This window comes from Neopelma chrysocephalum, unplaced genomic scaffold (assembly GCF_003984885.1).
Source record: "Neopelma chrysocephalum unplaced genomic scaffold, ASM398488v2 Primary Assembly neopelma1_101, whole genome shotgun sequence".
In the NCBI taxonomy this organism is placed as follows: domain Eukaryota; kingdom Metazoa; phylum Chordata; class Aves; order Passeriformes; family Pipridae; genus Neopelma; species Neopelma chrysocephalum.
Window position 1 is genome coordinate 3,123,111 of NW_020897764.1, and position 18,885 is coordinate 3,141,995.

Genomic DNA, 18,885 nt, shown 5'->3' on the forward strand with positions numbered 1-18,885 from the left:
CATCTTTTAAAAACATTCCTGCACTCTCAGAGGGCTTTCATTACAAATATTTCCTGAAGGCTCTGTATGGAAGGGCCTTGGTCCCCTCCAACTGTCTCTCTGATTCTAGGTTTTCCTTTAGATACACAAAAAGAATCCTATTTTTAGCAGCCAGCAGTCAATGGCACAGGAATTCATGAGTAGGGAGGAAAGGATGTGAACTATCCAAATAGATTTTTTTTCAAAGGAGATCTCTTTACATTCCTATCACCACAGTAATAAGCCATGAGTCACTGTTACACTGAACTATTAGACTATTATTGTAAACTCATGTCATTAGAATCTGCTAATGTGAACCACAAACCTTGCCTGGCCTCTGCTTCTCTGGGTTCAAGAAGATATTGGCCATTTATAAGGATAAGAACAATATTCCCTCACAAATCTTATTCCCAGATGACAAGAATTGAATGAAATCTCATCCAATCCTATCTTTCTATTTCTAGGGTTTCTCTTCTCAATGCCTTTCAAGAGAATTCCTCTTGCTCCATTGTAATGTTACAAAAGATGTTTTATTTTATTTCTTCAAAGTCTGCCAGCTGTAAATGGGGTCCAAGCACTCCCAGCTGACAGAGTATCCATGCTGTGCTGCACACCTGGGAGCAGCAGTGTCTCCTCCAAAAACTGCTTTCTGTGCTCAATCTTGCCATGGCCAATGCTCAGAAGGAGATTGGAGTATCCAGAGACTTCTCTGCTTCAACAGCAAGTGGCAAGGAGGGGATATTCTCCAAGAGCTCTGTCAGGGGTTATGTCCAGACATGTCAAAATGGCTTTAAATACACAGGCAAAGCTTTAAATCATAGAACCAACAGTCCTTGGCCACCCTTCATCAGCTGCAGAAGAGTCAGCCCAGGGGTATCCATTTGTCCATCAGGCTCTGGATGCTTTCATCGGGCTTATTTTGCAGTTTCAACAACGAGGAGAAAAGCTCTAAAATATATTTTCATCCCCTGTCCTGCTCAGCTGCTTAGAAAGTGCTTTATAATGGAGATTTACACTCCACAGAAGATGCCAGTGGGAAAACCTTTCTGCCCTCAGGAGCTGTGACATTCCCAGGGCAAAAAGAGGCACAAGCATGTGAAGTGTCTTTCATTGGCTTCTGTAAGACAAAGAGGTATGGAGAAAGCATTAGTGTAAACCAGAGCAGAGGGCTGATTATTATTATGGTTCAGGTATGTGATAACCAAGATCTTATTATAATTATTTCTCAAACCTAGCATTGATTTTATGTTAGATTTGAAGGAGGCAGCAAAGCTTTAATTTGTTACAGAGAGGGTTAACTGCCTTTCAATTTATATACTACAAAATCATAAACATATGAGAAAAGAGGAAGAAGAAGAAGAACTTTGTCTTGGTCAAAAACTCTTCACTTGTTTCCTGGAGCTTAAAAACCGGGTGATATTTTCAGTGGAGGAAGTAAGAGAACAGCACAGAGCTCCTGTTGAGAGGCAGGGTGATGGGATGAGAAGTGTGTTTGCAGAGCCAAAGCTGGTTTCAGTAAACACCCTGTGAAAACCAGAATTCACCTGTTAAAACCGGGCCTTCAGCTACTTGACTTTAAAGTGACCTCAGAGCTGAATTTAAAATGACTTAGCACACCTGGGCTCAGTGAAGGGGTGGAGATACAGAGTAGCATACAGGATCCCTCAGGAAGGTGTGGTTTAGAGTGGCATTTGGCTTGTGTTTTGAAAACAACTACTATTAAAAGCTTGCTGTAGTTGGAGGGTTTTAAAGCACTGCTCCTCTGCTGCAGGGTCCTCGCTTAATTGCTCCAAACCCAAAGCAAATCTGCCAGGAGAAAGCCCTGGAGAACAAGTGCAGTGCCTGCCTTTGTTGACTAGAGAGGAAACTGCCTTGTGCTTTGTGAAATAATCAGCTGCTGTTTGATAGAGTGAGGTCCCTTCAATAAACCTGGAAGTGTTTCCACGAAGAAAGAACAGCAGGCAGATTTTGCAGCGGAACAAGGTCAGGCATTCTGCTCGCCGACACGCGCTTGCCCGGCTCTGAGGGCAATAAAATGGGCATTGTTGGGCTCCCCTCAAACCAGGCCCGTGCCAGGCAGTTCCACAGGCACATTAACTGCCATTGTTTGCTCCGGCCGTGGGAGCCAATGCACAGGCACTCACAGACAGAGGTCTGTGATGCCTTAAAGAGCCTTTAACCAACAAATGCTGCGGCCCCGAACAGCACTGAGCTGTGACAGCAAATGCCTCTGCATGGCCGTGCTGAAAGAGCAACTTCAACACTAACAAGAAAAAAATTACATATCTGAGAGGCTACACAACTAGAAAGATGAAAACGGCAGGGCCTGGATACACAAACTGGAGTTCAAACTAGTTTTCTACAACCCAAGTGTGAATGAAGTTCGTTTATGTTCATCTTGCGATGATGATCATAGAATCATAAAACAGTTTGGGTTGGAAGGGACCTTTAAAGGCCATCTAGTCCAACCCCCCTGCAGTGAGAAGAGATATCTTCCACTAGGCCAGGCTGCTCAGAGCCCTGTCCAACCGGGCCCTGAATGTTTCCAGGGGTGCGGCATCCACCACATTTCTGGGAAACCTGTGCCAGTGCCTCACCACCTTAATTATAAAGAACTTTTTTCTTATATCTAATTTAAATTGACTGTCCCTCAAACAAGCCATTCCCTGCTGCCTTTTGCAAGAGTCCCTGCTAAAAAGTCTGTCCCCATTTTTCTTATAGGTCCCCTTTAAGTACTGGAAGGCTGCAATGAGGTCTCCCTGGAGCTTCCCCTTCTCCAGCCTGAACACTCCCAGCTCTCCCAGCCTGTCTCCAGAGCAGAGGGGCTCCAGCCCTTGGAGCATCTTCATGGCTTCCTCTGGACTTGCTCCAACAGGTCCATGTCCTTCCTGTGCCGAGGATCCCAGAGCTGGAGGCAGCACTGCAGGTGAGGTCTGACAAGAGAGGAGTAGAGGGGCAGATTCACCTCCCTCGACCTGCTGATAAAATCCATAAACAATCAAGGACCCTTTCCAGGTACTAAAGGTAGTAATGTCTGTGTGCTGAGTATCACAGCCACCAATGTGTGCGTTAAACATCAGCTTTACGACAGCCAAGATTCCATGGACGGAAAAACCAGGCAAAGAGCTGCACAGTGCCAGTAAGTTTCGTTGAAACAATAAGTAATTGGCCCAGAAAGGCAGGAAACCATGTGCCTTACGAGAAGGGGAGCATTTTGTGTGAGAGCATGTGCCGTGTGCCTGGTGTGCCAAGGCCATTCACAGTGGAACACGAGCCCCAGGACATCAGTGAAATGCAGGAGCCAGGAGAAAGCCTCTACTCTGCAGCCCAATCCATGGGAGGAGGGCACTGCCTGCCCTGATCCGTGGTGTTTTACTGGAAGTCAAAAAAATCAGGAAACTAAGCTCTGAGATTTTTTTCTTCTCAGGCTCCAGCCTTTCCACCTGAAAGATGTCTGGAGTTTTCCCACTTCTCGGTCTCCCCTAAAGCCCGATCCAGGGAGGAGGTGGATACACCAGGAAACTGCTTTTCCACTTCAGATTGCAACTAAAATTTCTTGTTATTCCAACAGAGCACTTGATTCAGCAGCACCACTTCACGGGCTCTTTTATAAATAGAGGCATTGCCTCTGCCCTGAGGAGCTCACAGCCTACACAAGGCAGGCAAAATAAAGCAAATCGGGAAAAGTAGGATGAGCAGAAACGATGAAACAGGAGAAGGTGCTGCTGGGAGGCCCGAAGTTGGCTAAGGAATAAAAGCTCTGTGGAATCCAGCTCCATTTTTTCATCTGTCAACAGACTCAGGTTGGAACAACCCTCTGAATGAATGAAACAGCAACCCCTGACTTTTGAGGGACTAAAAATGCTGAGTTCGTTTAAAAAATAATACAAAATTTATGGGAGCTGTAGTCTGTGTGAATGAGAGATTTGGGTTAAAAATGTGGAAATGCATTTTTCATTGCAGAGCTGGAGAACTAAAATGCAGCACTCAACTCTCTGTGCTCGTGTAGCCACTGGTGGTCTTGTCAGTGCACATTTTAAATTTTAATTCCAATCAAAGTCTGGGGTAATTCTTAAAGAACAAGGTTCATTGTGGACATAATCCTGCCGCAGTGGTCTAAAGAAACAGAGATTTAGCATTGCCTACAGGGGGAGGATTTTCAGCCCGAAATCAGAGAATCCAAAAGATGGTTCTTAATTTAAACCACTGTGGTAAAATTAACCTTATAAGTCTCTTTTTGTTGTTGATGTCTGGCTCAGATCCATTTCTAACATGCTGTTAGCTATCAGAAATATGAGAGTGGTTACCCGAGTGCGTGCTCTGGGGTAAAAGCTGTTTTTAATTGCTATATAAACTCCTTTTATAACATGGTTATAAGATCACAGAGATAGTTCTGAGCAGTAATTAAAGCATATTTAGCAAATACTAAAAATTGCTCAGCAGGGGAACGTTTAATGCACACAAGCAGGAAAACAAACAGGTTTACAGTCGGAATTGCTTTATGACAGAGTTGTGGAGTGCCTGCACAGCAGTGAGTGAGATGGGGCTATGGGGCTTCTGTAGGACACAAAGAAAGGGTATAGGAAGGAGTTGGTGTCCTGCATTAGTGCACAAGTGAAAACACTGTGGTCAGACCATGCCTTTGGCAGTGGCCCTCTACAAAGCCTGGTTCACCAGAGGCATCTCAGGAATTTGTCCTAATAGGCTAAAAATACATATAACTGATGTTCTTTGACTCGCAGAAGTGCCTGACATCAAGCCACACAGGAAGAACAGTGACCAACAGAGAAGAATGAAACCTGATACTGAGATTCCCAGTCGGTTTTCCTGATGGTTATTGCCGTGCCTGGTGACAGTGAGATACTGTTTTATCTCTTTTTATGTTGGGGAAAAAAATTAGATCTTCAACCAGCAAACATTTTAAATGTATGTATGTACATATGTAAGTGTATATATATATATAAGTATATATAGATATGTATATACACACACACACACATAGATCAGCTTTTGTGGGTCCATGGTGCCACTCAGCCTCCTATTCCTCACTCTTTTAATCCCAATTTGTTCTCCCCAGTGACCACCAGATGTACTCCTGAATGCATCCAGACAACAAAGCTTCAGCTACGGAGCCATGAACCACAGGATGAGGGTGCTGGACATCTCCACGAGCGTGTAGGGTCACATCCAAGAACGCTGGAATTGCAGCGTGGAGCAGGCAGAAGGATACACTGGAGAATAGATGATGATATTGGCCTCCTTCTCGGAGGCAGCGAGAAGAGCGAACCTCTTGATCCGCCACACCCCGGGGACTATTTTTGAACACGGAATGTGCGCCTGGGACGCGCTCCACACCCACCCTCGGGCTCTGGATCCCCTCAGGGCAGGATCGGGCCCGGCCCCGACCCGAGGCCCCGCGGGCACAGGGACCCTGGAGACGGGCAGCACTTGATTGGCAGCCGCTCCACCAATAGGAGCGGCGGATCCGGCAGCCGGCAGTCAATCACCGCCCGCACTGCGCCTTAAACCGCCAGCCCCTCCCACCCCGTGCCTGAGGGAGGGGCCGCTGCGCACCGCCGCCATCTTGTGTGTGGCATCCCCGCCCTTCCCTTCCTTAAGGACTCCTCCTCCACCCTTCGCTTTTCACACCCCCCGCTCCTCTCACCTGCCCGTCCCCCGAGGGCGGTGGTGGCGAACCGAGCTAAACCGTGGCGTAGCCACGGTCGTGGCGGCGGGTGGGTGGGTGGAGGGTCGTTGAGCCACGCTCAAGATGGCGGCGGGCGGCGCCCCGGCCGCGGCGGGCGGGGCGCGCGCGGGTGACGCGCGGCGCTCCGGGCATGGGCAGGTGGAAGCGGCGGCGGCGGCCGGAGTCGGGCCGGCGGTAGCGGCGGGAGAGGAGGAGGAGGAGGAGGAGGGGGCTCGGCCGGACTTCGGCCGGGGTTCGGAGGGGTAGCCGGGGCATCCGCGGCGCCTCCTCTCCGCTCCCTCACCCCTCGGGGTCGCTCCCCTTCGCGGCGCGGAGGGCGGCGGGCGCGGCGCGGCCATGGCCGAGGAGCCCAGCGCGCTGCCCTGGTCCATCAATAAAGATGACTACGAGCTGCAGGAGGTCATCGGTGAGCGGCCGTGGGGAGGGTTGAGGGGGTGCGCGGAGCCCCTCGCTGAGGGGATGGAGTGTATGGGTCTCCGCTGAGGGAAGGGGTTGGTCAGACCCCCCTGAGCTCAAGGGGGTCCTGTCACACACCCCCCGCCCAGGAGTGGGACTGTGTGACCCCCCCCTTCCCCTCAGCCAGGGTGTGAGGGGTCTGTCCCCCCCGCCCTAAGGGGTGTGAGGATCTGGGGTACCCCTCAGCTGAGGGGGGTCCCTATTGCACACCCAGCAAGGAGCGGGATTGTGTGACCCCCCGCTTCAGCCACGGGAGGGTGTGAGAGGGTTTGTCCCCCTGCCCTGAGGGATGTGAGGGTCCGGGGGTCCCCTCTGCTGCCCTTCCTGACGTGTGTGAGGGACCCCGGCAGGGGAATGTGGGTCTGCCCCGTCCCCAGCAGGGTTGGGCTGGTCGCAGGGACACCCTGGTCAGGGTGTTCACCCCGATCTCTGCCCGCCCCTCCGTGCAGGGTGTGCGTGTCATCCCGCCGGGGGGAGCGGGACGGGGTCCGTGCTGGGGGGGCTCTGCTCCCCGCCACGGTGTGGTTTGGGATGTGCTGGGTGTGAGGGGGTCTGCAGGAGGGAACTCCACAGCTTAGCCCCGATCGTTTTGGGGCGGTCACACCTCTCTCAGCACTTTCGGAGCCCCGCGTTGCTTTGGTCCCTGCGTGGAGGGTTTGGTAGAGCCGCCGAACGAGCCTTTTATCCTGGGATTTTGCTGCTGCTGTGCGTTTTCATTCATTGTCCTCACAGCTCGAGGCCCCAGCCCTTGCTCTCTCCATTAAATGATTTTTTTTTTTTTTGCTCCTTCCTTACTCTCTCTTCACTTTAAACTGCCCAGTTACCAAAGGCCTCCCGCTGTACTGATTTATTGGCTGTCTCGACCATTTCGTTGGGGTGTGTGTGAGGGATATATTGCTCTGGGGCGAGTGTGTGACACATCAGAGGTGGTGCCACAGGTGACTCTAAGGTCAGTGCCTCCCGTCTGGCTTTCCGGAGGCACTGAATAAAGCAGGAGGTGGCAGGGCAGGCTCCTGGCCGAAGGCTTTTAGGAAGGAGGTTAATTTTTGGAGTAATCTCTCTGAGAGTGCTTTTATTTGAAGTTTCTAAATGACGTAGCGCTGTCATGCCCAGGCTTTCCATCTCTGCCTCGTGGGGAGGCTTGTTTTCTGTTAAGGAAGGTGGGAGAGTTTGTGAGAATGCTGTTTTAAGAGATTAAATACTTGGCATTTTTTAAAAGTAGGAAGGAACTAAAGCTGTGGAGGGGGGGAAATCCTTCTGGAAATCCCTGTTGCTCTGTGGGATCAGGCTTTGTCCTCTCCCTTTGCTTAGGGGAAGCAGCAGTGCTTTAGGAAAGAGACAAACTCTCTGTGAAGACAGGGAAGGTGTAATCCTACAGACCAACCCTTTAAAGCTCCTCTGGAAAATGTGCCCTGGGGAGGAAGATGTTCGACCTCTTTGAGGAGTGGGAGATACAGGTGTGGGGAGGAAGGGGCAGAACATGCCACCCATTTACCCATTTCCTGGGGAAAGAGAACTGGATTTGTCTGTGTAGGAAATACTTCCTTTTCTTTTGAGAGCCTGCAAAGGAGTGCTGTGGTGGCACAAAGCGAGGATTTGGACCTTCAGTATCCAAGGATAGGAGCGAATGGACAATCTGCCTCTTTGTAGCTGGCAAGCAGGGTGGGATGGGAACAAAAGGGAATGTAAATACACTTCTGCTCTTGGGAGAACTTGCTGCTGGAGAGGCACATCCCACTTCAGAGTATTAGGAGGAGCACAGAGATGTGTTGTCTCACGTTAACTGACAGAACTTGGGGAGGAATCAGTAAAAAGTACTTCATTTCTTCTATATCTTTTCCCTGTCCCTCTGCAAACCGAGTTTCTGGACGTTGCCTGCTCACTCAGGGGTTGTGTTGGCATTCTGGCCTGTGATGGAGTGTACACTGAGATGTGTATATTGCAAACATATGGTTTCTCTTTTTAACTTTCCTGTCCCCCGCCCCCCCTTTACTCCTTTCAAACACTGGTGTGTTTGCCAGCGGCCTGGATGGAGATGTGACGCAAGTTTCCTAGCATGTATATGATTTGTGGGACAAAATGTCACTGTGTTAACTGAGCTGGACTGCCTTGCCTCCTGCTTCATGTCTCCTGTAAACCTCAAGGGGGTTTTTGGTGGGTTGCTTTTTTTTTTTTTTTTTTTTTTGAACTCTCTTTACTAACGTAGAGCTGTAAAGGTCTTTCAGCACAGAACAAAGAGGCGTCCTGGTGTGGAAGGAGATGAACCTTGCACTGGTGCTTTTAAAGGATTTAACTTGTTTCCTGATGGAAAAAAAAAAAACACATTAATCTTAAAATTTAGAGTAAATTTTGAGATTACCAGCTCAGCTATTTTTCCACATTGGAATTAAGGAAATCCATGTGTAGTCTAATTCCTTAATTTGTGCTGGTTTTGCCTGAAAATTGCCATATGTGGCTTTTATTGGGTGTGGATGGTTCCATACTGTTTTGGTGCAGGAATTGACAGTGCAAGTTTTCTACCTGCAAAGAGAACTTCTGCTGTAAAACTGCCCTCCTGAGTCTGGCTAATACTATAAAAAAAGGGATTACTCAGCACTGGGGATGACTCATGCCATTATAAAGGTATGGATTAATATCTGTCTTGATTATGCCTGGTTAGTGTTAATAACTGCTGAGTAGCCTCCTTAGGCTTAAATAACTTCTAGTACATTGAATCAAGGAACCTTGATCAGGATGAGAACCTGACTTTAAGTTAAAAAAGGATAAAGTGGAGCTGGGGTAGAGGAAATAATTTATAAAACATTTCAGTGACATGTCCCCCCAGAGTAGCCATAATTTTGCAGGTGAATAAGGCCTCTGGAGATACTCGAATTTTCATCTAAAAAGCAGAATGTAGTCTGTACTGTGCTGGTGGTTGTGAAGGTGGTCAGTCTTCTGAGCGTGGATTGCATATAAATCACTGCAGTCTTCTTTTTGAAGCCTGAAAAAAATTTGACCCCATGCTGCTTGTGCTGATCAGATACTCACACACGTGGGTTCCCTGGATCTCACAATTCCTGTTGGAAATGCTGGTAGCAGTAGTGAAGTTGGTTGGAACTGGGTCATTCTCGTTTTGCTACTTTTTTGGAAAGATGAGAGCTGTGCTGGCTGTGGCTGTTTGATTTAGGAGCATCCCCTCTGCTGCAAACAGCCTGTGCCAGAAGCAGGAGATAAATTAGTGGTGGGAGTGCTCCCATGCTCTGTTCCTGTGCCCTCTCTCCCCTGACAGATTCCTTCGCAGCGAGGCGAGGACAGCTCAGGCTACATGAGCAGATGTGGTGGGAGTTTCTTATCCCCTCAGAAATCAAGCCTAAATTGAAAATTGAAGTCACCATTTACAGAATGATTAGGATTTTTAATGACTGCAGTTTCTGTAGCTTTGGAGTCAGGCTTTGCCTGTGAACACGTTGATCTTTTGGGGTTGAATATTTAGGTTTGTAGCCACATTCTTCCCAAGCTCTACATGCGAGCATATGTGGCCTGTGTGGGAGAAATTTTCTTTTGCAGGTACAGAGGAGCTTCTTAGAATTAAAATTTCCACTTCCCCAAATTTTGTCAAAATATCTGTGGTCACCCATCTGGTGCTTGTGTAGTTGTCTCACGCACTGAGAAAGCACTGCCACTGAAAAAGAGCAGCCTGTAGGTGCTCACCAGGTATGACAGGAGTCTTTGGATATAAAAACCAGCTGGAACCGGAGGCTTTTGTCCAATGATAACTTTTTAGGTTTCTTTTTTGGAGCACGGTGTTGGTTGCTACCTGTGGTGCCCGTGTGCTGGCTGCACCCAGTTTCACACACCTGACTATTTAAAACCCATTCAAGAAAAATGTTACCCTGTATAAAATATAACTGCCTGAGCTCTAAATGGAGTGTTTAGGCTTCAGTCTTCGTGCCATATGTTTTGTTTTAGCATTTCCTCACGGATTCCCACTCCTCCCCCCCAGCTTAGCTGAGCAAAATTGATTCCTACACCGTATTCCCAGTATTCAGGCTGCTTAATTCATTTAAAGACTTGCTTTTTGTGCTCGTTTTTCCACTTAAAGTTGGTAGAAAATCCTTTGTTGTTTTGTATTATGTTAAAGCTTATATAAAATTAACTTTGGGCAAATGTAGATATGTTAAAAAAGTGTGAGTGGTCATTCATAGTATTTGATCTGCTTGGGCACTGAAGTGGGAGATGCTCAGTGCCAGTTTCTCAGCTGCTTGGGTGTAGACAAATATACCTTGTGTGTTCCTGAGTGTGACAGAATAGCCAGGCTACTCCTGCATCCAGGCTACCTTTCCTTTGGATACTTGGTACAGCTCATTCCTGTAAGACCTTTGATGCTGTCGCGCTACTAGAACAAGGTTGAAGTGAGTCACTTTTCACCTCTGGGGAGATGGAAGCAAAAGGTGTGTGTGTGTCTTTGTTTAGTGCTTTTGTTGTTTGTGCCCTGATAGGAAGAAGGATAAAATGCACAAAGCAGCGGAGTGAGGACTTAGAAAGCCAAGCAGTGGTGAAGGAGGCTGGCTGGGGACAATACATCCTTGTTAGCCTTGCCTGCTGCTTTGAGGGGAGAGCAGAGACAGATCCCACTGCTTTCAGCTATTCTGAGATATTAAGGAAAAAATCAACATGTGGGATGCTTCATGTGGAAGTAGCTCACGCTTTCCTGTGAGTGTTTTCTCTGTAGCAGTTGCATCCAGTACTGTTATGTACCTGTACTGATTAATGTTTAACACTTTCATTTCTCAATAATCTCATTTAAATAGTTTCAATTTAATGCAAATCTCTTGGCTGGTGCTTGGATGTTTTGCTGTGCTGTGCTCCTGAGCACACCTGAGGGGTGGATGTGCTGGCTGACAAATGCACGCCTGGGAGGCTTCTTCCTTCTGCAGCTGATGAAATCTTGAGGAGAATCAGCTCTTCCCCAGAACATTTGTCTATTTAAACTTGGCAGCACCTCTCTTCTTTCCAAGTGTTAGCAGCTTGCCCACCAAGCCAGTGTCTAGGGATGTAATCTTTTAATAAAAGTTGGAGCTCTCCAAAGTGATGGCAATAACAGTGGGTCTTATTGCTAATTGTGTTAGTGAGTTGCGAAAAACTACATCTTGGTCGAATTTTCTTGGAAGATTTCCCCAGAAATGCACGATCTCCATCGTAAATCTCTGCAGCAGTAAATTTAGCTGTGGACATGCTAATGGAGTGCTTGTAAACTCGGTGTTATTAAACTTTCTTAATAGGGAGAGACAGACTTGAGGGCTTTGTGGGTGTAGAAGAATAGCTGTTGGAGCAGCGGAATTTGGCATTGCAAAATCTTTGAAATATCAAGATGCCGGGACTTTCTAGATGAGTTGAGCCTATTATCCTGCACTCCCTTTAGAATCAGACAACTGAGACACGGATATGAAGAACTTGGCTCTCAAAGTTGCTGCAGTTTCCTGTGAGTTCACCTAAGGGAGTTCAGCCTTGACATTTCTAAAAAGCACGTGAAACTCTGTCTCTCTTCCTGGCAGCCACACGGGAAAGTCTCAGAGACAGGGTTAGGTCCCTGGCTGACAGGCAGTCCCGGCTCTTTATCAGAAGGTCACCATCGCTCTTGGTGTGTGAGAAGGGATGTGGTGCCTCTGGTATGCAAAATAATGCATATGCTAATGAAGGGAGCTGGGCTAAGAACAAAATCACACTTGTCTGGCTTGAGTAAGACAAGATCACTTCAACAAATGGTGTAACTACAGCTAAATGACAGCAGGGGTACAGGTACCTCTCTGGGTCTGTGGTGCTGCTTCAGCCTCTCTCATGTTCCTCTCGTGCATGAACATAAACCAAGGGACTGACCTTAGTGTGGGATTCTGCCAGCTGTAAGTTTGATCCCTTAGGTTGTCTGAGTGTGTTGTTTGCCTTGAAACTCTGCTCATGTGTGGGGTTCTCATGATGATCATCACAGCCTGCATATTCCTTGGTTTTAACTGTATTAGGTGGCCTTGTCACACAGTGCAAGAGGTAGGGATTTGTGATGATCCGAGTGCAAAAAAGAAAAATCCAGTATTTCTTTTCGCCACTACTCAACAGCAATGTTGTTTTTTTTTCCCCAAGTCCTTTCACCACTTCCCAAGGTTCTTAAAGATTGTTGTTTCCTGATGTGCATCACCTCACACAGAATTTTTGCTTAACACAGATTTTCTCGTCATTACGAGACATTCCATCCTGGAAAAAATACTTGGTTATGTGTAAATTTCTACCAAACGAGTCTAACGTGCCTTGCAAGGATTTCTGAGGTCTCTTTGGTTCTGCACACTGTGAAGTCTGCAGGGGACAACTGTCTTCAAGTCTTAAAGGCTTCACAGATCCCACCCATGAATGAAGCACAGAGTAAATTCAGAGCACTGATTCACTTTCTCACAAAATTACCATTTTAGCCAAATCTTCCTTCCACCTCCCATCCATTACAGTTTCATACAACTTGTACTGAATGCTTGGGAAACAACACCTTCAAACTCTCATAACTCAGCCAAATTAAAATGCATTTTTGAGGGAATACAAAAAAGCTTTTCTGAATGAGGGTTGAATTTTCTGCCAGATTTCAATTTTCTGCTCTATCCTCTTTGTCTTGAGAGTTTGGGGTGGGGGAGAGAAAAAATTCTTGTTTTGTTTCGTTTCACTGTTTCATGCTAAGCTGACTTTATAGCATTCTCCCCAATGGGTAGGCAGGAAATGAGCCTATGTAAATTCATTCTAGAAAGAAAAGGCACAAGCAGCTGTTAAAGAATAGTGTGAGTTGAAATACTTCAGTGATCATTTCTTACTGTAGTAAATTCTCCTCGGGTTTTGCCAAAATTTTACTGTTTTATGGTCATGAATGGTAATTTAAGTGCAAACTTTACTCTTTTTCCTGCTAGCACCTTGCTATTAATAAAGCTGTGTGGGAGGATGGTGTTCCCTTTTCATCCATCCACAGAATTGAATTAAGTTAAAACTGTGGAGTGAAAATTTGACCTTGAGTACCCACCTTAGTTCTGGTGAGATCTGACTGAGCACGTGGCTTGTCCTGTGGTATCCTCTGCTGGCTTGTTGTGTGGAAGAACTGAAGTTGTTTTTCTCCTTGGAGCAAAGTTAATTGACAAAGTTTTACAGTTCATTAGAGGGAAGAGTGTTGTCAGGTAGGAAAATGTCTAAAAAAACTAGTTGTGAATGTGGAATTGTATTGAGGTGCTTTGTGGTCAGGGTGTGAGATTATTGCATCTTGTGGCAATTTGCCGTATGTTTTATAAAACTGATGTTTTCCTAAACACTGGATGAAAGCTCCATAGTTACTGTTGGACAGGTTGTGCATTTTCAATTTCAATTGGGTCTAAGTTAGTCTCTTGCTCATTTTCAGTCTTCAGGGTGATTTCCTTAGGTTCCAGGGTTTATTCCAGCTCTTCTGAAAAGGAAGCTTTGAAAACAGTGCAGGGAGTAGTGGAAAATGATGGTATTTGAAAAGTGAGAGAGCGAGTTAATGGCTGTGGGATGAGAGCACTTAGAGAATGTTTTTTCCTAAGAAAATTAGCTGGTTGTGCTCCGAGCTGATACCTGTTGAGGGAAATGAGGCAGCTGAAACTGCAGTGGGGAATTTCAGGCCATCTCCAGCTTCAGGCAGGCAGCACAATATTAGCTTATCTCGATGGCTTGAAAATTCGTAAATTAAAGACAGCGCTTCTTGTCATGGAGTAAGCACCTTTCCTGCAAAATCCACAGGGAGGGATTTCATGATGTCAATTTTCAGAACAAAACCAGAAAGCTACTGTCACTTATTTTGCTGAGACAGTGCTAGAAAGGACTCCCAGGGTCATGGAGCTCAGTTCTGTGCTCCAGCTGATGCCAAATTGTATAATCCCTATACCGAATTAATGAACGCTTGTGCTGGAAGGGGCACATGGGGGAATTACCGGCACACGTTCTATTAAACACTGGAACCTCCCTGTGACCCTGTCATCGCTCTGTGAAACAGCTGCTTAACGGATTCCCTACGACAGTGGGAACTAACAATGCCTTGTCTTCTCTAGCACGTGTCTGTGGCTCCGTGGTTTTCTTACACTGCTTGCTGTGAGTTCAGGCTGTATCTGCAAGGACACTTCCCCGTGAAGGCACAGGAGAGCTGCAGCTTGGTGTTCCTGCTGTCTCCAAACCTTAAAGGTGTTGACTACGAAAGTCTCCAATCTGTGATTCCTTAAGATCTGTCAGTGAAAATGGAGTCCTTCGGAAACCTGATGTGTTATACGTCTTCACGTCCTAGGCCACTACTTTGTGAACCTTTCTGTCTCTCACCATACGAGACAGTCATAAAAATTGTAGAATCATGGGATTATTAAGATTGGAACAGACTTTTAAGATCATCAGGTCCAACCCTTACCACAGCACTGTCGTGTTCACCACTAAACCATGTCCCCAAGTGCCACATCCACATGTTTTCTGAACACTTTCCAGGATGGTGATTCCACCACTTCCCTGGACAGCCTGTTCCAATGCTTGACCACTCTATCAGTGAAGAAATTCTTCCTGATAATTAACCCGAACCTCTCCTGATGCAACTTGAGGCCCTTTCCTTTCATCCTGTCACTTGTTAACTGAGAGAAGAGGCTGACCCCCACTGGGCTGCCACCTCCTTTCAGGGAGTTGTAGAGAATGAGAAGGTTCCCCCAGGAGCACCAGGAAAGTTGAAAGGTGAAGCTGTAAGTTCCATCCCTTCACTAAAATAAAACTTGTCATTGTGGATGCCAAGTGCTGTCTAATAAATAACTTGGTATTAACAGCTAACAAATACCTTGGTATTGACTTCCAGCAAACTGTGCTTTGCTGGAAAAAGTATCTTGAGCATGAAGTATCTTTTTCCTGTTGAACGACTCACCGATGCAAATCTTATTTGAACAGCTGAGGGGCTGATGGACTGGCAGCCTGAGCACAGTTATTTGTCCAGATCCTAAGGCTCAGGATGGTTCTCATTACTCTTGGTTAAAGAATGTAGTTTTGAACCAGTGGGCTAATCTTGTGTGCTGAACAGACTAATAAATATGGAAAATATTTAGTAGATATTCCCTGAAAAGAAGGGATAATAGCCTTCGAGAGAGGACGTATCTGATACTTAAAAGCTTATTTACATAAAATAACCATGGTACTATCAAACATCTGCACTGTATGCAGATAGATTGTTCTGTTAAGTGGAATCCTGGCCAAATAAAATATCTTCTACAGCTGACAATTACGTTTGAGACAGAGTTCAGAGATAAAGGTTGGGAGGGAAGAAAGGAGAGTGCTGGCTTGGCTACTGTACCAGCTCTATGTTTTGAGCCTTGGTAATACCTGATGACAGACAGCATGATATTTACATTGCTGCATATACTATAAAGGCAACTGGCAGTGATTAAAAGGGAAGGATGAACCTTCTCCACTAAAATTGCTGTGTTTGGAAATGAGATGTTTGAGCCTGCTTTCCATCGTGTGGAATTAACACTGCATAGCTGCAGTGCCCTTTAAATTAGGCAGGGATGTTGGCACGAAATCAAATAAATATAATTGGTTTCAAACTGAAAATCTAATTTAGGCATGCTAATAGCATCTTAAGTAAATGTGGCAGGTCACGCAGGACTTGTGTAACTGGCCCTTGGAGCTTACTGTAGTTATTGCTGTGGGGAAAATGGTCTCAGAGGTGTTCCCCAAATCACCTGGGCACCTTAGGTAACTGGAGGGTGTGTCCTTAAGGGCACGATGGAGATGTGTGCTAGCCTGGACTAACTTGAGATATCCTGGGGGCTGCAGGAGGTTGGGCATACAGCCAACAGCAGCACCCTTGCGTCCGTGATGTGATGTTTGCAGTGGAAATGTTGAGGGAGTGTCAGATGGGCTGATACTCGTCCCTGGTAATCCTTCTCTCAGCTGATACCTTCTGTGGCCAGTGGCTTTTCCTCCTGTCTTTTTTTTTCCTTGCATCTCTTGTTCTGGTGTGGAGTGTGATGCTGGGGGGCTGCAGCTCTTTGTCATGGGGAGGCAGCGGAAAGCCTGGCTCAGCTGGATGTGCTCTAAGCTGGTGACTGCTGGTGAAATCACATAGCGAAGTGACCCAGTGACAGCTTGGTCAGATATCTTGCTGACATGCTCTGTGTGGCCAACCCTATTCCTCACCCTCTGTTCCAGTCCTGGCCTGTGTTATATTGACAGGCTGATCATTTGCTCTCCAAACCTGTCACTTCCTTGCTTAGTCTGTGAGGATTCTCAACCAGAATGTTTGCCAAAGGTGGAAAGCAGATGACGTTTTTCTGTGTTCAGGGCCTAGGAGATATCGAAAGAGTTTGGAGAGAACAATGCGGTGTGGGGTGGGGTGAAAATTTCCATAAAGCTCCCCTTCCTTTCTGCAGAAACCTTGGCATTGAGTCATTTAGATTACAGTAGCTAGATCTCCCTCCAGCTTAGAAATCAGTGTCAGTTATTTATTTATAGTGTAGGGTTCAGTGGGGCCATGGGGAGATGTATCCAGCTGTGGGTGTTGCCCATCAGTTGCTGATGGCTCTGCAAATACTGTTGGACTTCTTACAAGTGCCTGGATGTGGATTTGTGTTCTTCCTTCTGAATCTGAGATGCAAGTTAAAGACCTGGGCAATAAGTCTGCAGCATTGAGTGTTTCTGTATTGATGGACCACTGGATGGGAAGCCTGTTTAAACAAGTGCTGGCAGCACTGTGTGATCTTTGCTGGCTTATCATCCCTTTCCACTGTACACAGAGCATTGGGAATCTTGAGAAATGCATTGTCTTACATGGGCAGAAACCTCTGAGCTCTGGGCACAATGTGTGGTTTTCAGTGGTATTGTCAACAGCGAGAGCTCTGTCAAGATGGTAAATAACTCACTGTCAGCAAGTTTACGTGCAGTTCAAATATTTTGGCTCTATTTCTAATTGGACAGTGGAGTTTCAGAAATATGCTTCTCCTTATTTTCTGAAATTCTTTGAACATGCTGGGCTAACGCTGGAATATCAATTGTCCGTTGGACACTGCAGGTGCTGACATGAATTGAGCAAAGACCCAGGCTTTGGGGAAGACACGTGATGGAGACTTCACAGCAGAAATCCCTCATGTGTGAGCACTGTTTGAAATCATTGGCCATGCAACTTGCACAGAATCACAAACTACCTGAGCTCTGGCTGTACTGGAATAAATGATCAGAGGTCATTGCAAAGATACACCTGCAATTTAAATGAAACAAACAGGAATTCACAAATGAAAACTGTGCTTTTCCCCATTCCTATTTCCAGTTCTTTCAGCAAAAGGCCCAGGCTGTTGCCATCAGATGTGCTGGTGCAAAATAGGAGTCATTTGTATTTAAGCCTTAATTTTGTGCTTGAACATGTTACCTCCCAATCCTTGCCCTTTCTCAGTGTGTTGTCCAGCACATGCCCTGTGTCTTAATGTACCTGCAGCCACCTTTGGCTCGAGCCCAGCTGAATGTTCGCAGCACTTGGCTGTGCTCAAGGTGAGCCTGAACGAGGCACGAACGTGCTGCATTGGGTGGTGTGAGTTAGGCTGTGCTCAAGGGTGGGGTGACATTTTGACATTGACCACACGGAAGTACGAAGTTTTGAAAGAGTTTATTTAAAATAGGGTTGAGTTGTTCCCCTTAAAGCTTTTTCCTCAGAAATACAAGCATGGCCACTGTCTTGTAAGTGTGGGAGTTCAGCTGTTACACCTGCCTGCAGGACTGCTGCACACACATAGTGCAGGTGTCTTCATGTGTAGTGTGTACTTACGCTGCGATGTGTGGTCAGTGGGGATTGCTGGTTTTCCTCCACCCCCCCATATAGGCTTTAAAATTGGCCCCCTCCCAACTTTTCTGTTAAATCTGCTTTCGCTTTCTGGCTTTGCTTATGCTTCTCTGATTTATTTCTTCCCTGCACTGTGCTAGCAAGTATTGCTTTACCTCTTCTTTACACAGTATCTTCCCGTCTCTGCTGTGGATCAAACGCTGCCTGACTGCAGTTGAGAGAAGGTGCACAAAGTTAAACTTGGCCTCTTACTACCTCTACCAGTGTTTTAAATAGGGTATTACCATCTTGTGCTGTGGATGTGTCATCCTTCAGCTTGTAAAGAAATAAATGTAAACCCCTGGTTCTTCTCTTTGTGGGAAATAGTATTCATAGTAAATCCATATTGGGAATGAGTGGTGGAAAGGTGTCTGGGAGTGAGTGTGGATGTGTTGGCACAGCTCTGGGAGCTTCCTGGGGCTAGGTGCACATTTGCACTCCCTGTGTTGCACACACTCCTGTGCTTTTGTAGCTTTTTTGTGTTTTGGCCATGGGTTCTCTGCTGCTGCTTTAGTTTCTTGCAGGTTTCCCAACCAGGCACAGAGCAAAACCAACTGAATTCTGCCCTACTGGTATCGCTGCTGCTCACAGTGTTTCTGACAGAGCATTCAGAGCCACCTTGCTGTTTGGGTTTGCTCTGAGCAGTGCTCGAGGCACCCAAGTGACCCTCCTGATTTGGGGCTGTAACTTCACTTCTGGCATTGTTAACACTCTTCCTGCCGTACCAGGCTGAGTAGATGACACTTTACTCTGAAAGCTTTTTCCTCTCCACAGCTGAGCAGATGTTTTTGTCCCCTCTGTGGCAGTACTAGGAATACATCTGAGACCCATCACGAATTCCCATTGGTTTTATTGA

At 46.5% G+C, this 18,885-nt stretch overlaps 1 protein-coding gene and 1 long non-coding RNA gene across 3 annotated transcripts in view; one reads left to right on the forward strand and one right to left on the reverse strand.

Moving 5' to 3' along the window:
- Positions 1 to 529: 529 nt before the first annotated feature.
- LOC113973460 lies at positions 530 to 5,498 on the reverse strand. The gene is made up of 2 exons (XR_003536223.1): positions 5,378 to 5,498; positions 530 to 1,135 (listed from the first exon to the last, which is right to left on the reverse strand). It is a non-coding gene; the product is annotated as an uncharacterized LOC113973460 (long non-coding RNA).
- Positions 5,499 to 5,950: 452 nt separating this feature from the next.
- OXSR1 (oxidative stress responsive kinase 1) overlaps positions 5,951 to 18,885 on the forward strand; it is a 90,702-nt gene continuing 77,767 nt past the window's right edge. The window contains exon 1 of one of the 2 annotated variants that reach the window (XM_027695477.1): positions 5,951 to 6,131. In XM_027695477.1, the coding sequence (XP_027551278.1) occupies positions 6,062 to 6,131 (70 nt within the window). In that variant the 5' untranslated portion in view covers positions 5,951 to 6,061. The remainder of the gene's footprint in view (positions 6,132 to 18,885) is intronic. The other variant, XM_027695478.1, reaches the window with a different exon arrangement.